General features: G+C 40.3%; 1 protein-coding gene across 1 annotated transcript in view; it reads left to right on the plus strand.

Annotated features, from left to right (window-relative positions):
* Positions 1-553: 553 nt before the first annotated feature.
* The window catches only part of p3h2 (prolyl 3-hydroxylase 2), a 61,683-nt gene continuing 37,338 nt past the window's right edge, over positions 554-24,898 (plus strand). Inside the window, exon 1 of the mRNA XM_044198621.1 lies at positions 554-2,169. Within this exon, the coding sequence (XP_044054556.1) occupies positions 1,753-2,169 (417 nt within the window). The 5' untranslated portion in view covers positions 554-1,752. The remainder of the gene's footprint in view (positions 2,170-24,898) is intronic.

A 24,898-nucleotide genomic window follows, 5' to 3' on the forward strand; every position in this document is an offset into this window, starting at 1 on the left:
TTTTCTACCAAAATACATTCATACTTTAGAGCATTTAGTACATCACTGTTATCCAAATGCAGACACAAATACGGTCTTTATCTACATGTGAACGCATTCATCCTTACAGTAAAGAGCTTGATACAGCTGTAACAGAGAAACACCTCAGCAGATGTGACTTATCAAAACGTTGTTTCAACAGGGAGTATTTTGTGACACATCCTCCCACACATTCACTTACTCACTTAATTTATTTTTAAAAAGGCACAAACTGGATTTTATATGTTACGGGTGGATTTTGGTAAAAGGTTGACTGGCTATTCAGGATGCGAGTAAAGTGTATTTTAATGGTTTCCCTGCAAGTGTATGTTGCTGAACCTGAAACTTCATCTGCAAGTTAAAAAATAATACTGTATTTACTGCCATCTAGTGGTCAATTTGAAATGTAGTAGCTTTTACGTTTTGTTTTTAGATTAAAAAGCTTTTGCTTGACATGATAATTAAAACAATTACACAAACATATTTCAGTCAGGATAATAAAAGTCTGGCCTCAGACTAAACTTTCCAAAAATAATGAAGATGAAAACAAACACCTGGGGATTTCCACGTAACATCTGTCTACACTAAGCTCAAGTACACTATCTACAATGCATTGTTTATTTATTTATTTAAGATTCACACATGTCTGTTTTCGTCCTGAATAAAGAGCTGAGAGATCGGTTTTAACACAGTTCAGTGATTAAACTGCTCATAACTGAAAATGCCTGCAGAGGGAGACAGTCTCCTTTAAGTGGACAGTGTCTGTCTGTCGTCACGCTCACGTTGAACCCCTAGACAAAAGAAACTTCAAGAAGACAGCAGGCATCTATGCATACATATCCAACCAATTGATTGGGGAGGGACATCAATTTTTAAAAATCATCATCTAATGTCTATTAGGCAACTCAAATATTTGAAACTGTCCACTTATTTATTTTTTATTATTCATTGGCTAATTTAACAGGGCCAATGCACATAAATAAACAAGAGGCTGATCGTCTGTAGTCCCTGGACAGATGTTAAAAAGTCATCCTAAAAAAGAAAATAAGATTGATATTACAAACTTATTGACTTCTTATCTTTGCACCATTTTACTTAAGTACAGGGCTATTTTGATAATTAATTAATTTAGCTTGTTTAATCAAAATAGTTTTAAATAGTCACATTTTAGTTTAATCTATTGCTGCCTGTTTTGAAGTGAAGTCTCTTTTTGTATTTGGTGCCGTTTACTCAACATAGACACGTTCCTTTTTCAGGCATTGTTGCAGTCACTTGATCCATCGAGTAGAAATCCCCACTTTTTCTTTTCAAAGTTTCTTCAGATCTGCAGCGGAGCCTTTGAAGATTTAACATTTTCCTCATGGGACAGTAACTCAAGATGTTTTTTAAAAAGAAAAGCACAACTGTCGCTCAAATTTAATTTTTCGTGTGGTGGAATAAAGTGAAATCCAAGTATTGTTGTTGATGTTTGTGGCGACCCACGGGACTCCCTGAAGGACCCCTAAGCGCGAGCTGTGATTGTATTCTGCCCATTCATTTCTTGGAGGGGAGGAGTTAACGGAGCCAGAGAGGGTCATAACAAAATGTGTGTCCCCGACTAAAGCAACATTATTTCCGCCCTGGTCCGGTGCTGAGTATCTCTGCGAGGAGCATTTAAATGGACTCTGAAACGAGCCAAGGCTGATTATTGTTGGGACTGACCGCCGCTCCTCACTGTCTGAACCGAAGCAGAGGATGGATGCAAACTTTTCCCCGGCTGCTATCTTGTCAGTGGTCCTGCTAACCGCCGTGTTGTCATCCTCTACAGCTTTTCTGGAGCCTTACGACCTTTTATATGACAATGCGGTGCAGGCATTTTACAACAGCGACTATAAAAATGTGGTGCGCTACATGGAGGGAGCGCTCAGCAGCTACACACAAGTCCGGCGCACTAGAGTCCGGTGCCGTCTGAGGTGCCAGGACCAGCATCCGTTTGATGAAACCTTCTCGGACCTGCGCTTCTCCGACGTGGTCCTCCGGAGAGCAGCGTGTATGAATAAATGCATCGAGGAGATACTTGGCTCGCAGTCGGTGCATAAAGTCAGCGAGGATGTAGTGCAGGACTTCCACAGGAGGATCCCCTACAACTATCTTCAGCTGGCTTACCAGAAGGTAAGGGGGGGGACTGCATGTGGATCGGAGTACACCGGCTCTGAATGGGCACTACTGCTGGTTTATCTCACTGCTGTGCTCCACATTACCTGCTCCAGTCTTCATCAGCTGGTGATGCAGAGTGAAGAGAGGAGAGCTGCACAGCACACATGTAGGCTGGACAGACCGACAGAAAACAACTGTTGAGATTCATTTTCTATTTTAGTAGTAGGCTACATACCAACTTGGGCATGTACACGTGTACCAGGGCCTCACTCATGTGCAGTATAACCACATTATTGTTACTAAACATGTTGATAGACCTCTGAAAGTTGAGAAAATTCTGCAACAATCAGCTGTTGGCTTCACCGCAGCAGTAGAGCCTAACTGGTGTTTTTTCAGATCCTGATGTTGATTTAAAAAAATGCACATATTTGCCAATATTTGCTTTTTGCAAAAACATAATGTAAAGCAAACTTGATGAGGATAGCTATAATTTGGCTATTATTTAGCAGGATGTTTTACAGTTGAACAATAAATTCTGTTATTAAAGTTGAGAGTAATAGTTGAACATGTTGACCTGTAAACCTAACTGGAATTACATTTTCTATAAAGGATACATAAAAACATATATACAACAAATAAATGTAAGTAAATGAGCAAATAATAATACACTGATATGCCGATAGTGATATATGTGTGATAAGCCAATACTGGCCAATAATACAGACCTGCTGATAATATTGCTCGGACTCTATGCAGAAACCTAAATAAGTTGTCAAGCTAAAGCTGTACATCTACTTTTCATTAAAAGTTAATACTATGGAACTGTGAAGTTTTCAGTCCTGACAGCAGTATTATGCAATAGTGTGATGTAACATGCACTACATGCGTCTGTAGCCATGTATCACACATGTCAAAGACTACTACGTTGTTGATATTGGATTTGCTTACAGGTAGATCGAACAGCAGCCCAGTCGCAGCAGGTCAATTCTTCAGATGTCTCTGTATTTGCTTCACTCCTTTGTTTACAACCGTGCTTTGGTTTTATGGCTCCTGTGTGTGCAGTGTTATTTTTGAACAAATGTTTGTGGAGGTTTTCTGTTTTGGCGGCTCCAACTTTTTCTTTCTCTTTCCTGCTTCATCCCACATCCACAGTGGTAGCGACACACGTGCTAGAGTAGCGTGCATAATTCAAGATCTACTTAAAAGTGCAGTCAGATAATAGAATCACGTGTGCTTTTGCATTATTTCAACACTCCTGTTCCTCAGTCTCTACTCATTAGAAATCTTTGTTATTCACTCTATATTCGTACAAATTTCCAGAACAGCATTTCCCATGAGGTCCATCTTATGGCTGGTTGAGCGCTAGGCGTGGAACAATCCAAGAGACCGATAAAACAGGAGAACTGGGAACAAAGTGCTTATTCAGTGTGACTCTGTGTGCTGTATTTGTCCCCCAGGAGCAAATAAGTTTGATGCGTCTGTCGTATTCTAAGAATATTTGCCATCAGTTTTGTATGTGTAGTATCACAAACAATCTTTTTGATGGAGATTTTTATTCAAGGCTCCTTATTTAGAAAGATTTGGAAACCCCCCATTGTTGTGCATTGATCTATTCAATACTATTGCTGCAGGTTTTTGTTTGCATGTTTTGTGTGGAAGAAAAACTGTAACAGGAACATCCTGAATGAACCTCCTTTTGTTCTCAGTGTTATTTTTGACTTCTGACGGATGAAAAGAGTGGAACTTGAGCTTTACAAACACTTCATTCAACATGCAGGCATACAATAAGATGTGTGACTGCAACAATGATGCAGTGATTCCTGCAGGGAATTTGTCTTTCTGCATCTGACCTTCAACAGCACAGTCAGGGTCAACTTCAGGACACTTCAGGTGATGGATACTTGCAGTTTCAGTGGCTTGAAGTGTAACTATCATACAGTAGTGACTACATGTTAGAATTTACAAAGAATTATCTCAGGTTGTGTTTGAATCTTATTCAACATTTTACCTTCACATGAATAAGAGAGTGATTTTTTTAACCTAGTTGGAGCTCATTTAGGAAGCTGGCACCATCTCCTCACATGAACCTGAGACCCAGTCGACTTCCACTGCTGCTGACTGCAGACCAGCTCCAGATGCCAGGGTGATGACACACAGCTTCCACTGCTCAGAAGTGGTGGGAAGTTAATCGGCCCTGTCACTGTCTGCGGGCAAATGGTTTCTCCATTTTTTTCTGAATCAGCAGAGAAAGACTAAGAGCTGATGTGATCCTCTCATAAATGTGTGTGCTCCTGTCTAGACATGAGCATAGACACGGCCTTTCAAACAGATCCTCGCCCAGCTGTAAAAATATTACTAATCTTTTGTGAAGATTAGTAAGAAGATGGAGTTATGATTTCTCTGACATCTGTTTGGATAAAAAAAAGTGGAATATTATGTTTTTTTCTCTCACAACAAAGCAGAAACTGAAAAGCTCATGAATGTTGTAGCAGATCTTTATTTGCCCCCATGTTCTCCTAGCGTGTTGACGTCTTTATGAACTGAGTACATGGCAGCACATCAAGTCTGAGAGCTCTGATGTTGATATTACCACAGGTAAGGAGAGGCAGAGCTGGAGCTTTCCTATTGGCCAGGCCGATCAGAGCACATCAGACCAGTCTGTGGGTACATATGCACATTAGTATCTATATCTTCTGTGTTTGTGTGTGTGTGTGTGTGTGTGTGTGTGTGTTCAGGCACCCTCACATGTCTGTTAGTATGCGGGTACTTGGTGGTGTTTGTGAAAATAAATAACATTCCTGCAACATTCCAGTGTCACACACCCTCCTCCTGACATCCTCTGGCATAATGCTGCCATTGGGCATGTTAGGAGAGGCTCCACAGTCACCAACTGTTCTCCTCACTCAGGCTGCTGCCTATGTCCCCAGCTCGCCCATCGTTTTGCCTGGCAAATATTTTATTTTCCTGTTGTGGTCTGTTTGCTTTTCTAAAAAAAGAGAGACACGCCACCTTTTGCAGGTATTAAAAGGAGACTTCTGTAGCTGCCACTGGGCTGCACCCTGATGGCCTTCAGTGATCTCTGCCACTGGCCACAGCTCTCACTACAGTCACGATCAAAGGCCCAGAACTGCCCTCAGGGGCAAGAAGAGATCGTATTTCCAGCAACCGTATCCTTAATCTGATTGCTCTCACAGCACTGCTGTTCCAAGAAGTGACTGAGAAAGTAGGGCTCATTATTCCTGGTTTTACTTTTCTTATGTGTTGAATTTATCAATGTTTATTTTGAATATGAAACGATGAGTGAAAAGCAGATAAAAATCATAATACTAACATGCAGTTACAATTTTTTTTTTATTCAATATACTGTATGCCTTGCAAACACTAACTTTTATTTATTTTTTTGTTTTATTTTTATTTTACTTGGATGGACTCACATAAGTTACGCTACATAAGTAGTAGCTAAAGGGGACCTTTTAGGTGGATGGGGACATTAAATCCTAGTGAAAATCATTCAACTGTTATATCCTTGTAAGAATCTGGGTGTTTTCCCTTGAAAATCAGTTAAAAATGAGGAGCCTTAGATATAAGCAAGGCAATGCATAGGCATAAGCTCTTCACTCCCACAACGCACCAGGGGGTCAATCATTACAAACTCCTGCTGTGCAGCTAAACATTCTTCAAACCCACAGAGCTTAATTGTAATTTTTAGTGGAAATCCCAAAATTTACAAAAATACCAAATATGTCAGAGTGAATTTTAGGTGTGTATGAAATGTGTATAAAGTGATGCAGAAAGCATCTAAAATATGTAAATATGATTAAAAGATGCAGCCATAAAACCTTGGAGTCTTGGGTTTGAATACTTTACTCAGTGCAAACATCGTATATATATATATATATATATATATATTTATATATATATATATATATATATATATATAATATATATATATATATATATATATATATATATATATATATATATATATATATATATATATATATATATATATATATATATATATATATGATACTGTCAAACAACCTTATAGCTTCTTAGTGGGAAATTAAATGAAATTGGATGAAATTGGATGTTATGGGGTTAAACATGTACACTACTGACAAAGCTACATACCACTTTTACAATCTTATCTGGTTAAATTACAAGGTGAGGCTAGCGAACACTGCCATCCCTTCTGATCCGAACTCCCCAACTTCACCCTCTTTGCCAAAATGAAATTCTTGCCTTACATATGACAAATATTATTATATGCACAAATAATTATCCATTATTAATCCATGTGGAGAAATTTGTCCTCTGCACATGACCCATCCAAATATTTAGGAGCCTGAATGCACTGCCCAGGGACAGCTAGATGCACACTCCTGTCATGCGTGCAGTTGTGCTCATCTCATAATACATCACATCTCATATGACCAGACTATGATGAGGTTTGTTTGACAGCTTGCTTTACAAGACTGCCAACAATTATCTTTTTTTTTTATAATGATTCTCTATGTCCCCCATGAGTTTTGGACGGCAGTTATCAGTAATTAAGCAGGTTGATGATGCTCCATAATGACCCTGTTGACGTGCACATCTTGTGCGACCAGTTTAACCCCAGTTCTGAGGACAATCAATGTAAATGTAGCCTCAATGTTGAGGAACAAGGATTAACAAACTCCATGCCAAAAAATGTGGAGACTTGGCAGGAATTGCAAAATGTAACCTGACTATGATTTGACACACACAATGCATTTCTTCTAATTGCACTGACATAATCTAGAAGGAAGCAGCTTTCTCATGAGTTAATTATATTAATCTGTCTTGGGAAATAGGGACACGTAATTCAGTAACCATCCCATTGTCATTTTGTTTTGAGAACTTCCCTGTGTTTCCCAGCACGATGTTAAAAGGGGACAGTGGGTCAGAACAGTATCTGAAGCCTGCTGATGTTGTGAGCCTCCTCTGGAATTTTGTCTTTAAAGTCTGACGCATTCGTGATTCCACTGTGAACACGATGATTCGATTACAACACAGCAGGCAGCTCGTGGCTCAAGTACAGTCCTCCTCGCCTTAGATGGCCACGTGGTTCAATGAAATCTGCTGCCTTAGTCGTAATTAGAGGTCAGGTATGTGTGAAGGAAGAATGATTGCAATGCTTTGGTGCATTCTTGCTGTGATTTGTTTTATCTTCCCTTTTCAGTTTATGGAGAGAAATTGAAAGAATTAGGCTGCAGCATGAGGGTCTGTTTCCAGCTCCCACATCAGCTTAAACCCCAGCGAGGAATGTTGGACGTAGTGAACATTTGAGTGGAAAATGAACAGATTTTGTACAGACAGAGCTCATAGCAGTGAGTGTTGTGCACTAGCTGGGAATCCCAGATGATGTTATTGTCATCTGCAGCTGATAATAAGGGGAAGCAAAGGGTTTAGACAGAGGGAGAGTGAGCTCTGTCTTTGGATTGGTTAAAGCAAGCAGTAACGCTGCCATTTGCTCAGAGGCAGGCAGGTTGTTGGCCGCCAAGTCAGATTTATGTGTTTGATGTATCCGCGGGGTCGTTTTGCGGTTATCCTTTTTGCAACACACAGTACACACTACTACTCCACACTGACAGAAGAAATCGGCTCTCCATCCCACTCTTCCCTCTGATTGCACGTATGCTTGACTGGAGGAAATGAAGACTGTGACTCATTTAAAAGGTCCATTTAGAGACTGTGATCACAAACTGCTGGCTGTAGCTTCATATTTACCGAACAGACACGAGAATGGTATCAATCTGAACATCTAACTCTCTGCAAGAAAGTGAATAAGACTATTTCCTAAAATGTCAAACTATTTCTTTGACGATTGTTTATCAATACGTCTTAAACTTTCTACAAAACAAAGCTAATATATCTTACCAGAGGTAGCCACTTGATACACTGCTGGAACCGAAAAAAAATTTCACTCCTCTGTTCCCAAACGTAAAAACATAAAAATAATAATTAATTGGAAGTATATCAAGACCAAAATTTTTGAGATAAGATTCAAGTACTTTCAAGTCTTCTCTCACTGAAATTTCCAAGAAAATCATTACTTTGTGTGTCACAGCCTTAAATCATTGATAATGGAAAACGGGGATCAGAGGTGTAAAGAGATGGATACTGTCTTTAATAAATGGAAATCACCTTATTAATGATCACCATTATCTTCTCCTTTGCACACACCTGCAGTGCCAACATGCTGCTCTCCTGGCTCCCCTAACCTAGCGTGCAGTGCTGTGCTTTGCCCAGACAGCCAGACATTGTGGCACTTGGCTGTGCCAAAGGCCTTCTGCATGACTGGATTTGAGCGAATAACGGACCACAGGAATGTGGGAGCGCACTGTGGTGCAACACACCAATATTGTTCTCGCCCTGATTAACAATTAAACAGCTGCAGGAGAGAAGGAGGCAGGAGGCTGGTTAAGAATCACAGCTGAAAACACTGCTGTGGTTTGTGAACTGGGATGAGACCACAGCAGGTTGTAGAAGGGAGTCAGACTTGGCTCGGAGGTGACTTTGTCAAGCGCTGGCATCTGTGAATGTGTAGCTGAGGCCAAACAAAACAGCAGACCGGCCAGAAGCAGGAGCTGACGGCAATCAGGACGTTTTTGATTCAAGTTCCAAACCTTCACTCTTGATTAATAGAGATATTTATCACTGTGACTGCATTCTGACCACAGTGTATTCTCAATTTATGGAAGATCACAATATCCCTTGTCACAAAAGGGAGGATTTGGACCAAGATTCACTGTCTAGATCCAACCAGCTCAAGAACAGCATTTAGATATACGTTTATGTAGATTTCTGTATTTCACTAGGCAGTAAGGACAGTTGTTACTACTACAGATTCATTGTGTCATTGTGTGTGTGTGTGTGTGTGTGTGTCTGTCTGTAAATTCTGGTTGTGTGTGTATTATTCTTTGTGTTTGGTGATTATCAGTCTGGCCATAGACTCCCGGGTGTCTGAGTGGAGAAATCAGGGCTGGGATGGAAAAACCAGAGTTTGCCAGGCATCTGTTCAGCTTCACTAGTGACCTGAACTATGTGTTGGCTGCTGCGGGAGTGCAAGCACAGAAACCATTTCTATCTGTCATGTGTCAACTTCTACACAGCAGACAGAATCATCAAATCATGAAAAAGTTGAAAAAATTTATTTTTCTGTTGAGTGCGACACCCACACAATACACACAAACTGAGTAGAAATATGTTTGCATGTATTTTTCCTGTGTTTGACAAATGTGCTGACTTTCCGAGAAAAATACTTAAGTGAGCTTTGGACAGTTTTGACGATGTACTGCTTCAGACAGAGCATCTACAGACAAACAGTTTGCTGTGAACGCTGCAGTGGTTAAGTAAGAGAGAAGGAACCTTTTATGAATTTATGGGTGCTGTTGAAGAGAAAGAACATACATTGATCTCTGTTGTTGAATTAGTCATACACCCATGGGTTTGTCATATTCTGTAAACCTAGCTGTTAAAATAGGGGAGGTGGAAAGAGCCAGTGTACACTGACTAGGGGTGTTGTTAATTTTGTTTTTTTACCAAAATGTTTGTTCACATGAAGCCAGTAGTCAGTTCAGGATCTATTCTGAGTGTCTTAGTGTCCTGTGACTAAACACATATTTGGCTTTGACAGAGCTGTTGGCACAGATTCAAGCCAACCTTTTAGTCCACACAAAGAGTAAAATGTTCCTCAGGTTTTCTGAGGTATCCTGTATCCACCTGACAGCTTGTTCTGTACAACCGTGAGCTATAAATTGTGCTAACGTCTCAAGTTGCTTCTGTCCTCAGCAGATAATTTCTCACAGTGGAGAGCTCTGGGCTTCATGGTGGAAACCACAAAGAGGGTAAAGGTCAAATCTGTTGTGGAAAACACTGGAAGATGAAGTCGTTTAAGTTTTTTAAATTTAAGTATAGAAGGTTTTTACCATTTTGTCTTTCAACAGCTTAAATGTACACAGTACACTGTATAGTTTTAATAAATATTTAATCTGTGGTGCCCAGTCATGTATTGATCCTATGCAGAGCCACAGCAGTGTCACATGTCTCCTGTGCCCTTTTTCCACTGGCTTGGTGAAGCACACATTTGCCATATCATGGCATCATATGATCGTATGCATTTCGACTGCACCCTCACAGCTTGAGTAACTGATATTGTTTTGATATTATGGTTCTGCTAAGAAAGAAGACTATAGCTGTATCGTCATTTAGAGTGTTTATTGTGAACATAACTCTATTGCATAGAAGTGCCTAGGATGTAGTGTATATTTTCATATTACCACTCTTTCCTGCTTGTTTTTCATATTTTCTATGCTTTGCAGCAACATAATATACACATAATTCATGTTTTTTTTTTCCAAACAAACTGAATTTATTTCTCAGGGAGATATCAAAGGATCTGATGGTATAAACCTTCCCAAGTCCAGTTTTGTGAATCTGGCTGACTAGAAGGGTCAGTGAAGGTCATGCCCAGTCACGAGACACAGACTATACAATTACTGTAACTTAGAATATATGACAAAGAATTAAATGTCATTTAGAATGGAATACTGTACAGCTGAAATGATTAGTCAATTAATCGATTAGTCATGAGAAAATTAATTATTAACAATTTTGATAATCCATGAATCATTTAAGTAATTTTCAAGCAAACATGCAGGAAGCAATACTCTGATTCCAGCTTCTCAAATGTGAATTATTGTAGGTTTTCTATGCTAGTTACGAATTTTATGTGAATATCTTTGGGTTTTGGGCTGTTTAAATTTAAATCATGGATCCTGTACCAAATCCTCCAGTATTCCTCAGAGGTTAGAATAATTCACTTGTTTACCTTTTTGACCCCACAGCTGTTTCCTGTAAAATTCCTTTAGCAGTATTGATTGTTTATTCAGGCCCACTCCGCTGTCGTCAGCCTGCAGGGCGATTTTCCCATGGTGACTTTGTTGTAAATGTGTGCTTATGTTGCACTGTTTGTGTGTGTGCACTGTATGTGTGTGTGAAACTAAGATATGTAGTTGGATATCAGAATATGTCCCACATCAAAAGGTCAACAAGTACTTTAGCCACGTCCTGCCTGTCTTGTATTATATGAGTTCCAGTGCAGATGTCTTTATTTCACACCATGAAAAGACAACATTACAGCTCTCTGAATCCACCCTACGCTACACATCACTAAGTTAAGTTTGACAGCTGGCGTAGAGAAGGGGACTATTTCCAATTTGCACACACCCCCTCCCTCTGACCGCCAAAGAATAATTCATCTTAGCAGTGCATAACGCCAGGATTTCCAACTATTATCCCCTGCCGCTCTGTGACCTGCTTATCTTTGTCGTTAGATCTCAGCATCTCCTCTCCCCGAGAGGTTATTCCCTGCAGGGAAACAGTATTACACCTATTTAGAAGACAGGAGAAAGTAGTTTATGATCACATGTTGACCTGACCCCTGGCCGACCTTGCAGTGTCTCCATGTGGTTCAGATCTCTGAATTGCAGCTAATAATAGTGCTAAACAGCGCTAGGCACAAGGAGCCACAGACAGGCCTTTTAATCAAAATAGTGTGAGTGGGAGAGTGACGTTGAGGCTGAAATGTGCACTAAAGGTATTTTTCTTGAGTTGCACTTACAGTGCATCCGGAAGTATATAAGTCTGGGATCTGGCTGGGCCACTCAAGGACATTCACAGAGTTGACCCGTAGCCACTCCTTTGTTATCTTGGCTGTGTGCTTAGGGTCGTTGTCCTGTTGGAAGATGAACCCTCTCCCCAGTCTGAGGTCCAGAGCGCTCTGGAGTAGGTTTTCATCAAGGATGTCTCTTTACATTGCTACATTCATCTTTCCCTCGATCCTGACTAGTCTCCCAGTTCCTGCCGCTTAAAAACATCCCCACAGCATGATGCTACCACCACGCTTCACTGTAGGGATGGTATTGGCCAGGTGATGAGCGGTGCCTGGTGTCCTCCAGACATGACGCTTGCCATTCAAGCCAAAGAATTCAATCTTTGTTTCATCAGACCAGAGAGTTTTGTTTCTCACGGTTTGAGAGTCCTTCAGGCGCCTTTTGGCAGACTCCAGGCAGGAGTCATGTGCCTTTTATTGAGGAGTGGCTTCCATCGGGCCACTCTACCATACAGGCCTGATTGTGGAGTGCTGCAGAAATGGTTGTTCTTCTGGAAGGTTCTCCACTCTCCACAGAGAAACGCTGGAGCCCTGTCAGAGTGACCATCGGGTTCTTGGTCACCTCCCTGACTAAGGCCCTTCTCCCCCGATCGCTCAGTTTGGCCGGGTGGCCAGCTCTAGGAAGAGTCCTGGTGGTTCCAAACGTCTTCCATTTACGGATGATGGAGGCCACTGTACTCATTGGGACCTTCAATGCTGCAGAAATGTACCCTTCCCCAGATCTGTGCCTCGAATCAATCCTGTCTCGGAGGTCTACAGACAATTCCTTGGACTTCATGTTAAGTGTGGGACCTTATATAGACAGGTGTGTGCCTCTCCAAATCATGGCCAATCAACTGATTTTAACACAGGTGGCCTCCAATCAAGTTGCAGATCATCTCAAGGATGATCAGTGGAAACAGGATGCACCTGAGCTCAGTTTTGAGTGTCATGGCAAAGACTGTGAATACTTACATATACATGTGATTTTTTCGTTTTCTGTAAAATAATTTTGCAAAGATTTCAAACAAACCTCTTTCACGTTGTCATTATGGGGTATTGTTTGTAGAATTTTGAGGAAAATAATGAATTTAATCCATTTTGAAATAAGGCTGTAACATAACAAAATGTGGAAAAAGTGAAGCGCTGTGAATACTTTCCGGATGCACTGTATGTCATCTGTAGCAAATTAGAGGTTCTTCTCAGTGGCTCAGTTAATGAGACAATGAGGTTTTTGGGATGAGCCGTCTATCAGCTGTATGAATTACTTATCTAAACACAGTGCTCTTTATTTCACAGACCTGCTTTACAGCATCAATCTGCCGCTTGATTGTTGTTTACACCATTATCCGTGCTGCTTAAATTGACCTGAGACAATTATTTAGAGAACAATAACTCATCTGTTTCTAAAATAAATCCCCTAAATCCCCCAAGAAAGCTGAAAGTAGTTTTGGACTCCCAACATGTGGAGGGGTCATGTCTCATGGCTTCCAGTGATGGAGATTAAACAGAATAAAACAGTGTGTACGTGTTGATCTTCCCTCATATGCATCCTGAGCCAAATGTCCTTAAAGACCCCTTTGCTGTCAATTTAGGACTTTCCCCGAGCAGAAGGAGTATATCATCTGTAAAAAGTTAAAGTGAGGTCAGTTCCGCATCATCTCCTGCTGGCTCCTACAGCGGGCTTTAAAGATTAGCTAAACTGTTTTAATAGGGCAAAAACTGAGACAGAGGGAGTTACTCAGGACTGAAAATCCTTGACAGCTCTTTGGCTTGGAAAATAAAAGAGTTCAAAACAAATTAATCATTTGTCTAATAGAGTTAGTACCCATCTGCTCAAAGCAGGGCTGCAACAAATTAATATACTGACAAATCAGTAATTTTGATTTATTATAGCAATTAATTGACCTGCTGGCTTAAACCTGCAATAATATGGCCACTTGGGGGGGTAACAGAACCAAGCTGTGAACACAACGCATGTTGTCACCGTTTAAGTTGATATGGTGAACTTACTAGCATACAGTTGCCTATTTATACATCCAGCACATCCAGCATATTCTCTCTTGTTTTAGCTCTGTTTTCTTCTCCACCAACTCCTGAGGGAAATATCTAACTCTTTAGCTGCTAAATGCTCCACTACATTCACCAGCTGCTCCCTAACTTTGTCTGTCTGATGTCAAGTGCTGCTGTACAGTGGGCTTTTAGAGCTTTTTACAGCTGAAAATTGCCCCCTGCCAGAGCAGTGAAAGTGAACCAAAAGTTGCAGGCCCTAAAACCAACATAATGAGCTGAAAGTTGCAATAAAGCTAAAGCTATTATCACCCACTAATTTTCAGTGGGTTTGTCACTGAAAGCTACCCCTTTCACATCCAAGTAGTCATGTGATCCATTGTCAATATAAAAATATTGATTGTAGCTGCTTTAGAAAGAAGTTGTAACTTCGCTGTCACATTGTCATCGTCCTGTCAGGTGATGGAAAAAAACAGCTGCTATTTAGCCAAAGTTCAGAAAGCACCATGCTAACAAATGCATTTGGCATTCAAAGTGATGTTCATATCCTACATTATGTTTCTTAGTTGTGTGTTAGATTGTACTCTACATCCTGCCCAGAATTGCACACAGTTTCAAGACGGTCATGTGTATTTTAAAGTGTTTGTGATGGTATGATGCCAAATGAATGTTGTGATGAGTACACAGAGAAAAACAACCCTGTGGCATCAACCCTGATAAGCATTGACCAAAACTGCAGGATATACAAACAAATCATTGTTTTATGGCTTCTATTTAGTAAAAATTATTTGTCTTGTACGTAAACAAGAATTACATTACATACAGCCTCTTCTAGGGGCTTAAAATCACTGCAGTGTAGGTTGAAAGGTTTAATTGTCTTACAGCTCTGAAGCAGTGATGCCAGTTTGAGTGTGATTGTGTTCAAATGTATTTCTTAAAGTAACTAATACACCTTAAGACATTTAGGATGATGTCAAATGATTTACTCATAAAGGCCCATCCTAAACTATGTAAAGCCTGGTTAAATCCCTGAAGACTGCTGTCAGCTGCAGTTTATTCTACAATAGCTCTTTACAGTTGGCTTCTGCTTGAGGCTAGTGTTTATGTTCATTTCTGTTTGTCAATTTAGTAATGAGTCATTAAAGTGAAGATTTGGAAGTTCAGTTTATGTAAAGCATACACAGGACTGTGATGTCACCCAGTGGGAGAGCCCCTGCAAAGAATGTAAACTTTTTGGCTCCAATCGTGATTTTTGAGAGAAAGCAACCTCAGCGCTGCCACTTCAGGACAATGTATTACCCCGTGACCACATGCACTCAATAAAAGGGGGAGGCATCAGTCTTCTTGAATGTTTACATGCTGAAGTAATCGTTTAACTCGTGGAGACAGAGGAATACAGGAAAATAAACGCTTCCTCCTGCTGTAATCATAAACATTATGACACAGCCAAGGCCAGAGACCCGTTCAGTTCTGGAGAAAAGAGACTTCTAGAAAGTTCACAGACTGTTTGGTATTCATGCAGAGGGTATCCGATGTCATCCTGAATATGTTTTGTGTTTTGTATAATGGTGTGGCACATTTACAATCATTTATTAGTTTGTCCTTGAAGCTCTTTTGTTCCATCTCTGGTTCCTGTTTGCAAAAGCCCTGAGTTTTGTTGTTATAGTTTTGTTGGATGTTATTGTTCATTGAAGAGGCCTTCAGAAAGAAAGGAATGGGAAATGTATTTTCATTTTTGTGTTTAGTGAACAGTTGTATGTTAAGTTTCTGGTGTTTATAGCCTGAATTTTAGTCCTACATTAGTATCCAATACAAATTCAATTTATCAGTTTCAGCTGTTTTGTGTCATGGCGTGACAAGTCCTATGTCCAGCTAAAGGTAGCAAAAGCGATGATTATTGATTATAGAAAGCTTTCTTTCACTCGTATAATGACTGAGGGAAATCAAGCTCGGGGGAAAACTGCAAATATCTGGCTGCTGTTCAGGAGAAGAAACTATTTTGATTTTAATAAAGATGCCATTTAAACAAGGGCAGCTGTGTCTTTTCTTTTGGAGGAAAATGAACAGTTTTTCTGCTGGTTTATAGGAATTTAATAGAAACAGGATTACCCTCTTTTATTGTTGTCTAGTATAGTAAGATTTCCACATTGGCAGTAAAATAGGCTTGATAGTCTTCTTAATTTAGCAGTTAAATACTTGGGGTGCTTCAGTCCCAGCTCAGAGGTATTTACAGAATATGAGTCCTCTGGAAGGCCAAGGCCATCCTAGACTGTCCTGACTAGCCCTGTGCAAAGAGTTTGAACTCCTGCCATCATCCACTGCTGTGGAGTGCGTGCTAGGAGGACAAAAGGACTGCAGGTTGCTTTTGTATCCATGGCCATCAATAATGCTCAACATGGAATAGCTTATGCACATTAAAAGTTGTCCTCTCTGCCTCCTTTTCAACTGTAAAATTTCCTGTTTTAATATTTGCCTGTTCCTCACTTTTGCTCTTATCTTCTGATCGTTGATTTTTACTACCACACAGTTTTGTGTGTTTGTTTGTTTAACTACTGTGGTGCTGGTTGGTGTGGTATTAAACCTGGCAGCACATTTTACTTAGTTACCAACTACCCAATCAGTTCATGTGAAGTTTAAACTTGGAGGTAGGGTCAGTAACAGTGTTTATTATTGCTAAGATGCAAGCATAGCTGCTAATCATAGTGAGTAAACTGTTGATGCCAAGTTAATTATATTAACACTGGCCAAGTTGATACTAAAGTACACTGACTCAATCATAAAACTCACTCTTTTTGACAGACTGAAAAACTGTTTTCGTAATAATGATTATACCATTGCAATCAGAACTCATGATGAACTTTTAATTATCTTTATTGGCACATACTCCAAAATAAAATGCTGCTGCCAACATCCACCATTGTGTCTTCCACTTAAAAGATTGCAATGTTGTGTAATGGTGTTGTTAAGTGGTGCAGCAGATATCATTGTGGATAAAGACGCCATGTGCTGCTGAGTGAGTTTGTAATCTCTGACAACAATGCATCTTTACATTCATTCATCTATACAAGCAGCTTCATGGCCGTATCACATCCCTGTCAGAGCATCTATAAAGCAACCATATCAGTTACTCTGTGTAATAAGTCCTGCTGTCTCTCGACATGTGGATGAGTCCTCAGAGCTCTTAAATCTAACCATAAATAACCAAAAACAGCTTCTTCTCTTCAGTACAGATACTGAGTTAAAACACGTTTAGCTTTAGTTGGCTTCCTGGGAGGAGTGTACAGTTTTCCATGGCAGAGTTATGGAGCTCTAAAGTGCTGACAGTATTAGAAATCTACAGGACTCGGATATTTCCTTTCATGTTGCTTTACCGGCAAACCCCAAGCTCTTGTAAAATAAGGCCCAAATGTTTGTCTGAATAAGGCTGTGCATGGTAGTTAAAGTGGTTTAAGTTAATTATAGGTGTTAAGCTTTAAGAACATCTCACATGTTTTTGGCATATGTGTGCGAGAGAGTGATGTTTTGACTTCCTTGGCACGTCTGAAATAAATCATAAACTGCGTATTGTAATTAAGTAAATTCCTTTGCGTTAACTGCGGCTTACACAAACTGAACCACATCTCATTAAGATGTTGAATGTCAGCCGAGGAGCATATCTGCCACTCTTTTGTTACTACTTCCTCACAGAAAAGGCTACTAATTAATTCAACCCAGTGCAGGAGCTCACCTTGTGGGCTGGTTTCTAAGCAGCAGCAGGGATACAAACAGAACCAATGAGAGACTTGCTGCTCTGTGGTTTGGTGGCCAATAGCATCTCTTCATCAAAGAGGAATTTTTACATGGTTTGGGCAGAAAGCTGAATCTTGGGGACTGTGTCATTCTGAGGAAATGAGCGGTTAATTCCCCAAGAGAGTTTGTAATATGGACTCGGATTGGGACTAGAGAGGGGAATATGACTTTCTGTACAGTAGGGCCATTGTAGCGCTGTACATAAATTGCTTCATGACATCATGTAGATGTTGGACAGTAAACAACAATTCTTTGTTAAATACAGTTTGAGTGGAAAGATCTTGCTACAGGTTATTAGAATTCCATAGTTTTATTGTTTTTACTACTAGCAGTATGTCACCTTATCTTGACAGCTTTTATTATACATCAGGCCTCTGTTGGCACTAATTTGGCCTGCCGTCATTGAAAACAGACACCAGGTCATCTTCATTGAGGGATCTATTCAAATAGCTTGACTTTTTTATTTTAATCAACTTTTGATGCTCTCTGTATGAAGCGGCCTCTTCATCCTCTCTGCCTCCTCACTCTTTAAGTCTTGTGTGGGCCCGTGCTCACAGTGGCTCCATCACAGCCAACAATAACAGCCCCTTTATGTCCTCTTACTTGCCGGGTGCAGTGTGGTTTTCAGTAACGTGTAGGCATGTCATACATACAGTGAGGCCTCCGTGTTTCATGTTTTCCATGAGCTGCTTGCTTCTACTGTACAAGCCCGGCTGTGGTTTATGACCGAGGCAGTGAGGTTTGAGTGCACCGTCAGCCTCTAGGAGGCTGCAGCTCAGGCTGCTTGTGTGGTGTGAGAGGCATAGCTTTGCCTCAGACGTCGTATCGCTGCCAGGGCAGGATGAGCTCATGTGAATTAGTGGTGCTACAATAGAATTTAAATGTGGAACGAATGATGCATATCGTGAAATCATAGTTTTCCCAACATGAATTCTGTCTGTCAGTGCTCTTCTTATTCATACACTTGTGCCACATTCACACCAAACATGTCTGAACAAAATTATTCACACTCTGGAGCAGTTATTACTTTAGTTCAGTTTGTGTAAGCGGGTATGAACGCAAAACTAATGAGGCACCAAACTGTATCAAGATGTTTGGGACTTTGACACCTCTTCCAAACAAAGTGTAATTCAGAACCAAGCACCAACCAACAAGTTTTTAGGTGTAGGTGTAAAGAGCATTATAGCCTAACCAATACTGGATATTTGAGGCTAAAACTAATATAGTGATTTTTGAGAGTTGAAAAAATTTGATAATGCTATATCAGCCAATAGCAATTTTTTACGTAAACACATAACAAACAGACACTTTGATAAGGACTCCTTAAATTTTTATTTATTTATTTATTTTTTTAAACAACTGTGACGAAGATACATACTGAGCAGGACATTTTACAGTTGAAAAATATACTCTTCAAGTGGACAAACTCTGTAATGTAAACACTGTTTCTAAATTACTTTTTTAATTGATATACAGTATCTGTAATAAGTTGATACTGGCCAATATATATTAATCCAAACAATTTATTGGTCTAGCTCTAAAAGAGATGGTTGTTGACACTGCCAGTAGTCATACTGTTCGAAGCATTAGCATGAGGTTAGACCACAGTCTTGACAGATGTTCATATTTAGCTATGTCTTCTGGTGTTGTTTAAGTGGTATGATCCGTAACACTGCATACTCACAGTATCCAGTGCCTGAAGATGGGCTATTAGCTCAGATCTGTTATTGTCTCCCTAGTTAAAGTGCTAGTGGATCACCAGCGTCAGAGTGGACCGTTTGGAAAAGAACCCCTGCCCTGTGCGTTTGCAATCATGGCAGCCCTGTCTCTAAATCACCCTCACCTTTGCTTCAATCTACACACGTCAAGATTCCTACATCATCCTCTGAATAAGTGTTATGGATAAGACAATGGTGGTGGCTTTCTAGTACTAGGCCTCATTCTGTTATGTAAGAATAAAAAGAGTTGCAACACTTGATGATGATGTTAGAAGTCTGCTTTCCATTGTCTCCTGTAAGCTACGTACAGTCTCTGGAAATGTCCTAGGCCTGGCTTGTTTTTGTCACCACTTACATTTGTCATGGCTTAGTGTAGAAATTTACACTCAAAACAATCCTTCATCCCTGGTTATTCTGTGGGCCTTAGAAAGGCTACAGTAGGTATTATTTATTGCCTTACAAGTGGCTTATTCCAGCACTTGTGGCATCCAAATGTGGGTACATATCTTTGTGGATTGTTCAGTGAAAGTTTAGGCACATACCCGTCAACCCCTGCTTTGTAATTTAGGGATTGTGTTTTGGGAATTACCCCCTATTTTGGAAGCATGTTATTATGATGTTTTCAGTTGCTAACACATGCATCCAGTTGCCTCTGTACCTCCTCAGGCTATCAGAACCATCAAGAGAGTCCCCTTTTTCCAATGACGCGATGGTGAAGAATGTGAAGTTCAGGTTTTATGACTGTGATTATTTCATTTTATGCTTGTTTCCAGCTATTACTCTTCCTCACAGTGCCACATAATATAGATCACAGCAATTCCTGGCATCATAGCACCCATGGTAAAACCCAAACAAAAGAGCTGTCATTGGAATATTGTGTCTGTGGATTGCGGTCTACAGCTAATGAAGTTAATGGAAACAGCAGTTGCATGGTTGGATGCCGTGTCACATCTCCATGCCTAGACAAGGGAAGATATGGCTGGTTTCATTCTCAGGGGCTCAGTATGCGCCAGCTGTGAACAGGGAGGAAATGAGGTCAGTCCCCACTTAGGGAGTCACATTTTTGGAACCACCCCCACACACACATCACCAATAATGATGATGCATTTCTTCATCTCTTTTCATCAACTCTCCACATTTAAATACGTTTTTACGGAGCACTTGTCGAGCAGAAAAGCCACCTGGTTGAAGATGTAATGGTGGTGGTTGAGTTCTCCAGAAAGCTTTTGTTTTGAGAGGTCTCGAGGAGTTTTTCCCCTCATGATTACTGGGGATTTCCTCTCCTCCCCTGGGGACATCTTGTTATCTGAGCTGTGACTCAGTGGAAAGACCTTTCAGTGACTGGACCTTTTCTTTCCTCTAGAATACTACATTTGATTAAGGCAATTTTTCAAATCTAAAACTCCACATTGAATACTTTAGTTTAATTTTGCAGTACTGTACTTAATCAGGTTAGGGAACTTCAATTGACATTCATAAAAGGAAATGAAATATAAATCAGTCATTCTCTCCTATAACTTTAGCAGCTGTGTGTGGGATGACTCAGGTTTGGACAAGAGGAAAAACATTTTAAAGGGGAAATTGATATAACAGCTGTAACTCTAAAATGTCTTTTTTGAGGAAGGAAAAACTCAGTTGTGAAACCATTCTCTTAGGTTCAAGAAGGTATGAGAGGGTTGAAAATTCAAAGTTCAGACCAAATCATTTTTATGGACATATCAAGGTCAGTTTGGAGGACATTAAATGATTTGGCACGAAACAACACAAAAACACTAAAACTGAAATCGCCAGCTCAACTCTGCAGTAGTTCTTTAGAATATTTAAGCAAGTTTACTTGGCTCTAAGGATGGCAATGTCAGTCAGTCAGTCCAACAAGTCAGCCAAAATAACCCGACAAAATAAGTTGTTTTTCTTACTAGACCAACACAGAGCAGCATTTTCTGATCTGACGCCCCTATCAGTAGGACAGCATCGAGATTAAAACATTCTTGGTCCTCAGAGGATGACTCCTCATGATATTAGTCCTTTGTCTTGTCATCTAACTCCACTTACAGGCTAAAAGTTCCACTTATTCAAACTTCCAACATCTGACTGAATGCCTCCAAAATGAATTATTTTCAAACCAAATCTGGTTAGCATCGGCTGTACATTGAGATAATGCTAACATAGCCTGTTTGCTAATGTGTTTGTTAGCTAGTTAGATACTAACAAGCTACTGTGTTTTCAATATTTAAGCTTCGATGTGGGGCCAAAAGTCTTGGTCTCTTTGATTCACTGTCAGCTGTTCAGCTGTCTTGTACCCAGTATATTAGTGTGGATTTGTGTCTTGTCAGGAAAAACGGTATAGATACTGCTGTTATTTTTTAAATGACCAAACAGATTAAGTCAAACTGTCTTGATGAACCTCTGCTAATGTTTGCTAGCTGTGAGGAGAGTAGAGTAAAGCTTTAATGTCCCAGAGGGGCAATTTGGCTTGCAAACAGCAGACAATAGTACTAAATATTAAATACAACAGTTAATAAAAATGACAATATACAATATATTCATACATATAGTTAACCTGTATAAACATAAGTACACAATGTTTTTTCACACTAGATCAGACAGCTATTACACAGCACTGACAGAGTACACCCCAGTGAAAGAGGACCTGACCTTTGTTCAGTGTTGATGCCTGTTTGCTCTCAGCGTCTACCCCGGCCCTGATTAATTAGACATCATGACAACACTTGAGTCAAATTCGAATCTGCACATCCAAACCAAAAGAGGGTAGGTGCTGAGCCGAAAGTAACAAATAAATAGGTAAATAGATTTTTAAAAAGCTCCCACACTGCTGGACTCTGATGTCAACTTATTTATTGTTATTATAGTGACATTTCGAGTACAAAAGTTGATATTGGAGCCCTGCAGTGTGCAAGCTGTTTATCTTTTTACCTAACACTTGAGTCAAGCCTGCTTTGTGTCACACAAGATTTCTCCAAAGGGTAATTAACATTACTACGTCCTGTGAGGTATAAGGAAGGAGACTGATAGAAATCTAGGCCAGTTAAAGGGCCTGCTGTTGAACAACTGGGTGGGGTGTTACTTTCTTCTCCTCCCTAGAAATACTCTTATTATTGCTATTCCTGCACACCAGCATTCCTGCTTTCATACTGTAGCAGAGTGGGTATATAGTCACGATAAAAGATAAAATTTTAAAATCATGATGATATTTCACTCACAGCATTGGGATTTGGGGATTCGTTCATCCAATAAAAGCTGAAGACAAAATTGCATTTGAGTTCAACTAAGCGAGGCGTAAACATCTCGCCGCCAACATCAACGTTACGGCTGTTTGCACCTTGTTTGCCTTCTCCTCGTCCAAAAACTCCAGGTTTATGAGTAAAATTGTCTTCCTGGGCCTCCTGACTCATAGTTTGAATCTTGTCCAAGTTTAGTATCCGACATTTTCCTCACTTCATTTCCTCCTTCGCTTACGCTCAGCACAGTGTTCTCATTTTATGTCTGTAGTAGAGGAAGTATTAGAGGGGCAACAGCTCCTCAGGTCTGGATCAGGATGTTGGGATCAGCGTGTGTGTGAAGAACGTGAGTCTGGAATTTACTAATTAATTCGTATCAGGCTTCAAGAGACATATATTTATTCATCAGCTTGGGAATTTGCTGAAATCACGAAGACGGGCTTCAGGGAATCATTTTTTAAATACTATGTCAACATGTGGTCTATTCTGTTAACAATGGTTGTCACATCAGTTTCAAAGGACCCCTACTGCATATGTTCCATAACTTGTTGGGCTCTGGACCCCAATTTTAGGTCCAAGCAGCCATAATCTATATTTTTATAATTACAATGTACCAAATGTGAAAACAATGTGAAAGGGGTCACTCGTAGTGATGAACCTACAGATAATTATCACCAGAATCTGCAGCTCCCCTTGGCTTTATGGATCCTTATAGCAAGTTTCAGCTCATTGCTTAGCTGTCCAGCCCACTTTACTGTTATGGTTCATTCTCACCGCTCTCATAGTTTTGTTTTCACAACAGCAGGCAGCTGTTTTCAATAGTAAAGCTCTATAAGCCCACTTATAGGGGCGACTGTGGCTTAGTGGTAGAGCGGGTCGTCCACCAATCGGAAGGTTGGAGGTTCGATCCGGATTCCCCCACCCCAAATCTCCCCCGAGGGCTGTTCCTTTGGTGTGTGTGAATGATTAGTTACTTTGATGAGCAGTTCTGCCGTCATGTTGTATGAATTGGGTGAATGTGATGTGTAGTAGAAGCGCTTTGAGTAGTCAGACTAGAAAGGTGCTATGTAAGTACAGTCCATTTACCATTTGCTAACAGGTTAACCATATCAACTTAAAAGGTGATGATATGTCAAAGTTATGTTCACTAAACACAACTTGTTTTAATGTTTGATAGTATGACAGCTTGTATGTCAGCTCAGTCAGCTGACCCCATTTCATTGTGTGGCACATGTTGTACTTTTAGTGCAGGTATTTTTCCCTTTTGAGATCTGTTTTGTGTTTTCTTTCCTGCCCAATTAGATCAACTATGTTTTTAGATGTTATATTGATTATTTCATAATCCCATCTTCAGGATAGAGGTCAGATGTTAAGGGGTTCTGCTGACCACAGTTTGCCAGCTACAACCAGGATTTCTTTGCAGAAGAGAAGCAGACTTCTTATAATGAACAGATGTCTAATTCCAGACCTCCTGTGTGTCCTTCTTTGCCAAACCACTTCCCCACAGTAGTTTAACAGGGTAGAATCCAGACCTTTTGAACCTCTCACCTCTGCAGTTACAGGTGACATCCATCCAACAAATGTCTCAAAATACTCACCAGGGTTTAATAATAATAGTCGCTGAGATCCAGAAGCCTCTCTGTTAACAATTTTAAGTGGTAGCATTGTTTCCTGCCAGTGTCACAGCCCTGAAAATAAGAGCTGCATGTGACTGAATGTTCGAGGGGGACGAGATCCTCTTAGTCTGTGTTGTGGTGTTTGACAGAAGAAAACCAAGACTGTTTATCTCTGTCTGCTTTTGTGCATTGCTAGGGAGGTAGAGATGTTCGAGGGGTGTACGTGCAAAAATTGAGAGCATCTGTGTCCTTTTAGAGGGTCAGCGCTCACCGTTATTTATTCTCCCTGCTCAATTAGACCGGAGAGTCTGTAAGCTCTCAGCCCCAGTCAGGAGATTTGAGCACACATGGGTGGACGTGCAGATACACACATTCATGCATGAGCACACAGATGCTCAAACAAACCTCTGGTGTACACATGCAAGACTGCACACACGGGCAGGGAAGCAGATGCAGGTGGGACACATCAACAAGTAATAACTCAACACATGCATCCTCTTGCCCACACACATCTTTTCCACTTGTCTCCAATCCAAGCTGATCTCACAGTGACTCTTGTTTAACCTCCACAGGTAATCTCAGCACATGTTTTTATTTCCCGAGGTGCTGTTTAGAGGAAGGGGCCAGTGTTCGATCGTACAGTAGAAAGTGTTATGATTTTATTACCTGTGACCCAGCATGACAGCAAAAACC

Source organism: Siniperca chuatsi, linkage group LG6, assembly GCF_020085105.1.
Source record: "Siniperca chuatsi isolate FFG_IHB_CAS linkage group LG6, ASM2008510v1, whole genome shotgun sequence".
In the NCBI taxonomy this organism is placed as follows: Eukaryota; Metazoa; Chordata; class Actinopteri; order Centrarchiformes; family Sinipercidae; genus Siniperca; species Siniperca chuatsi.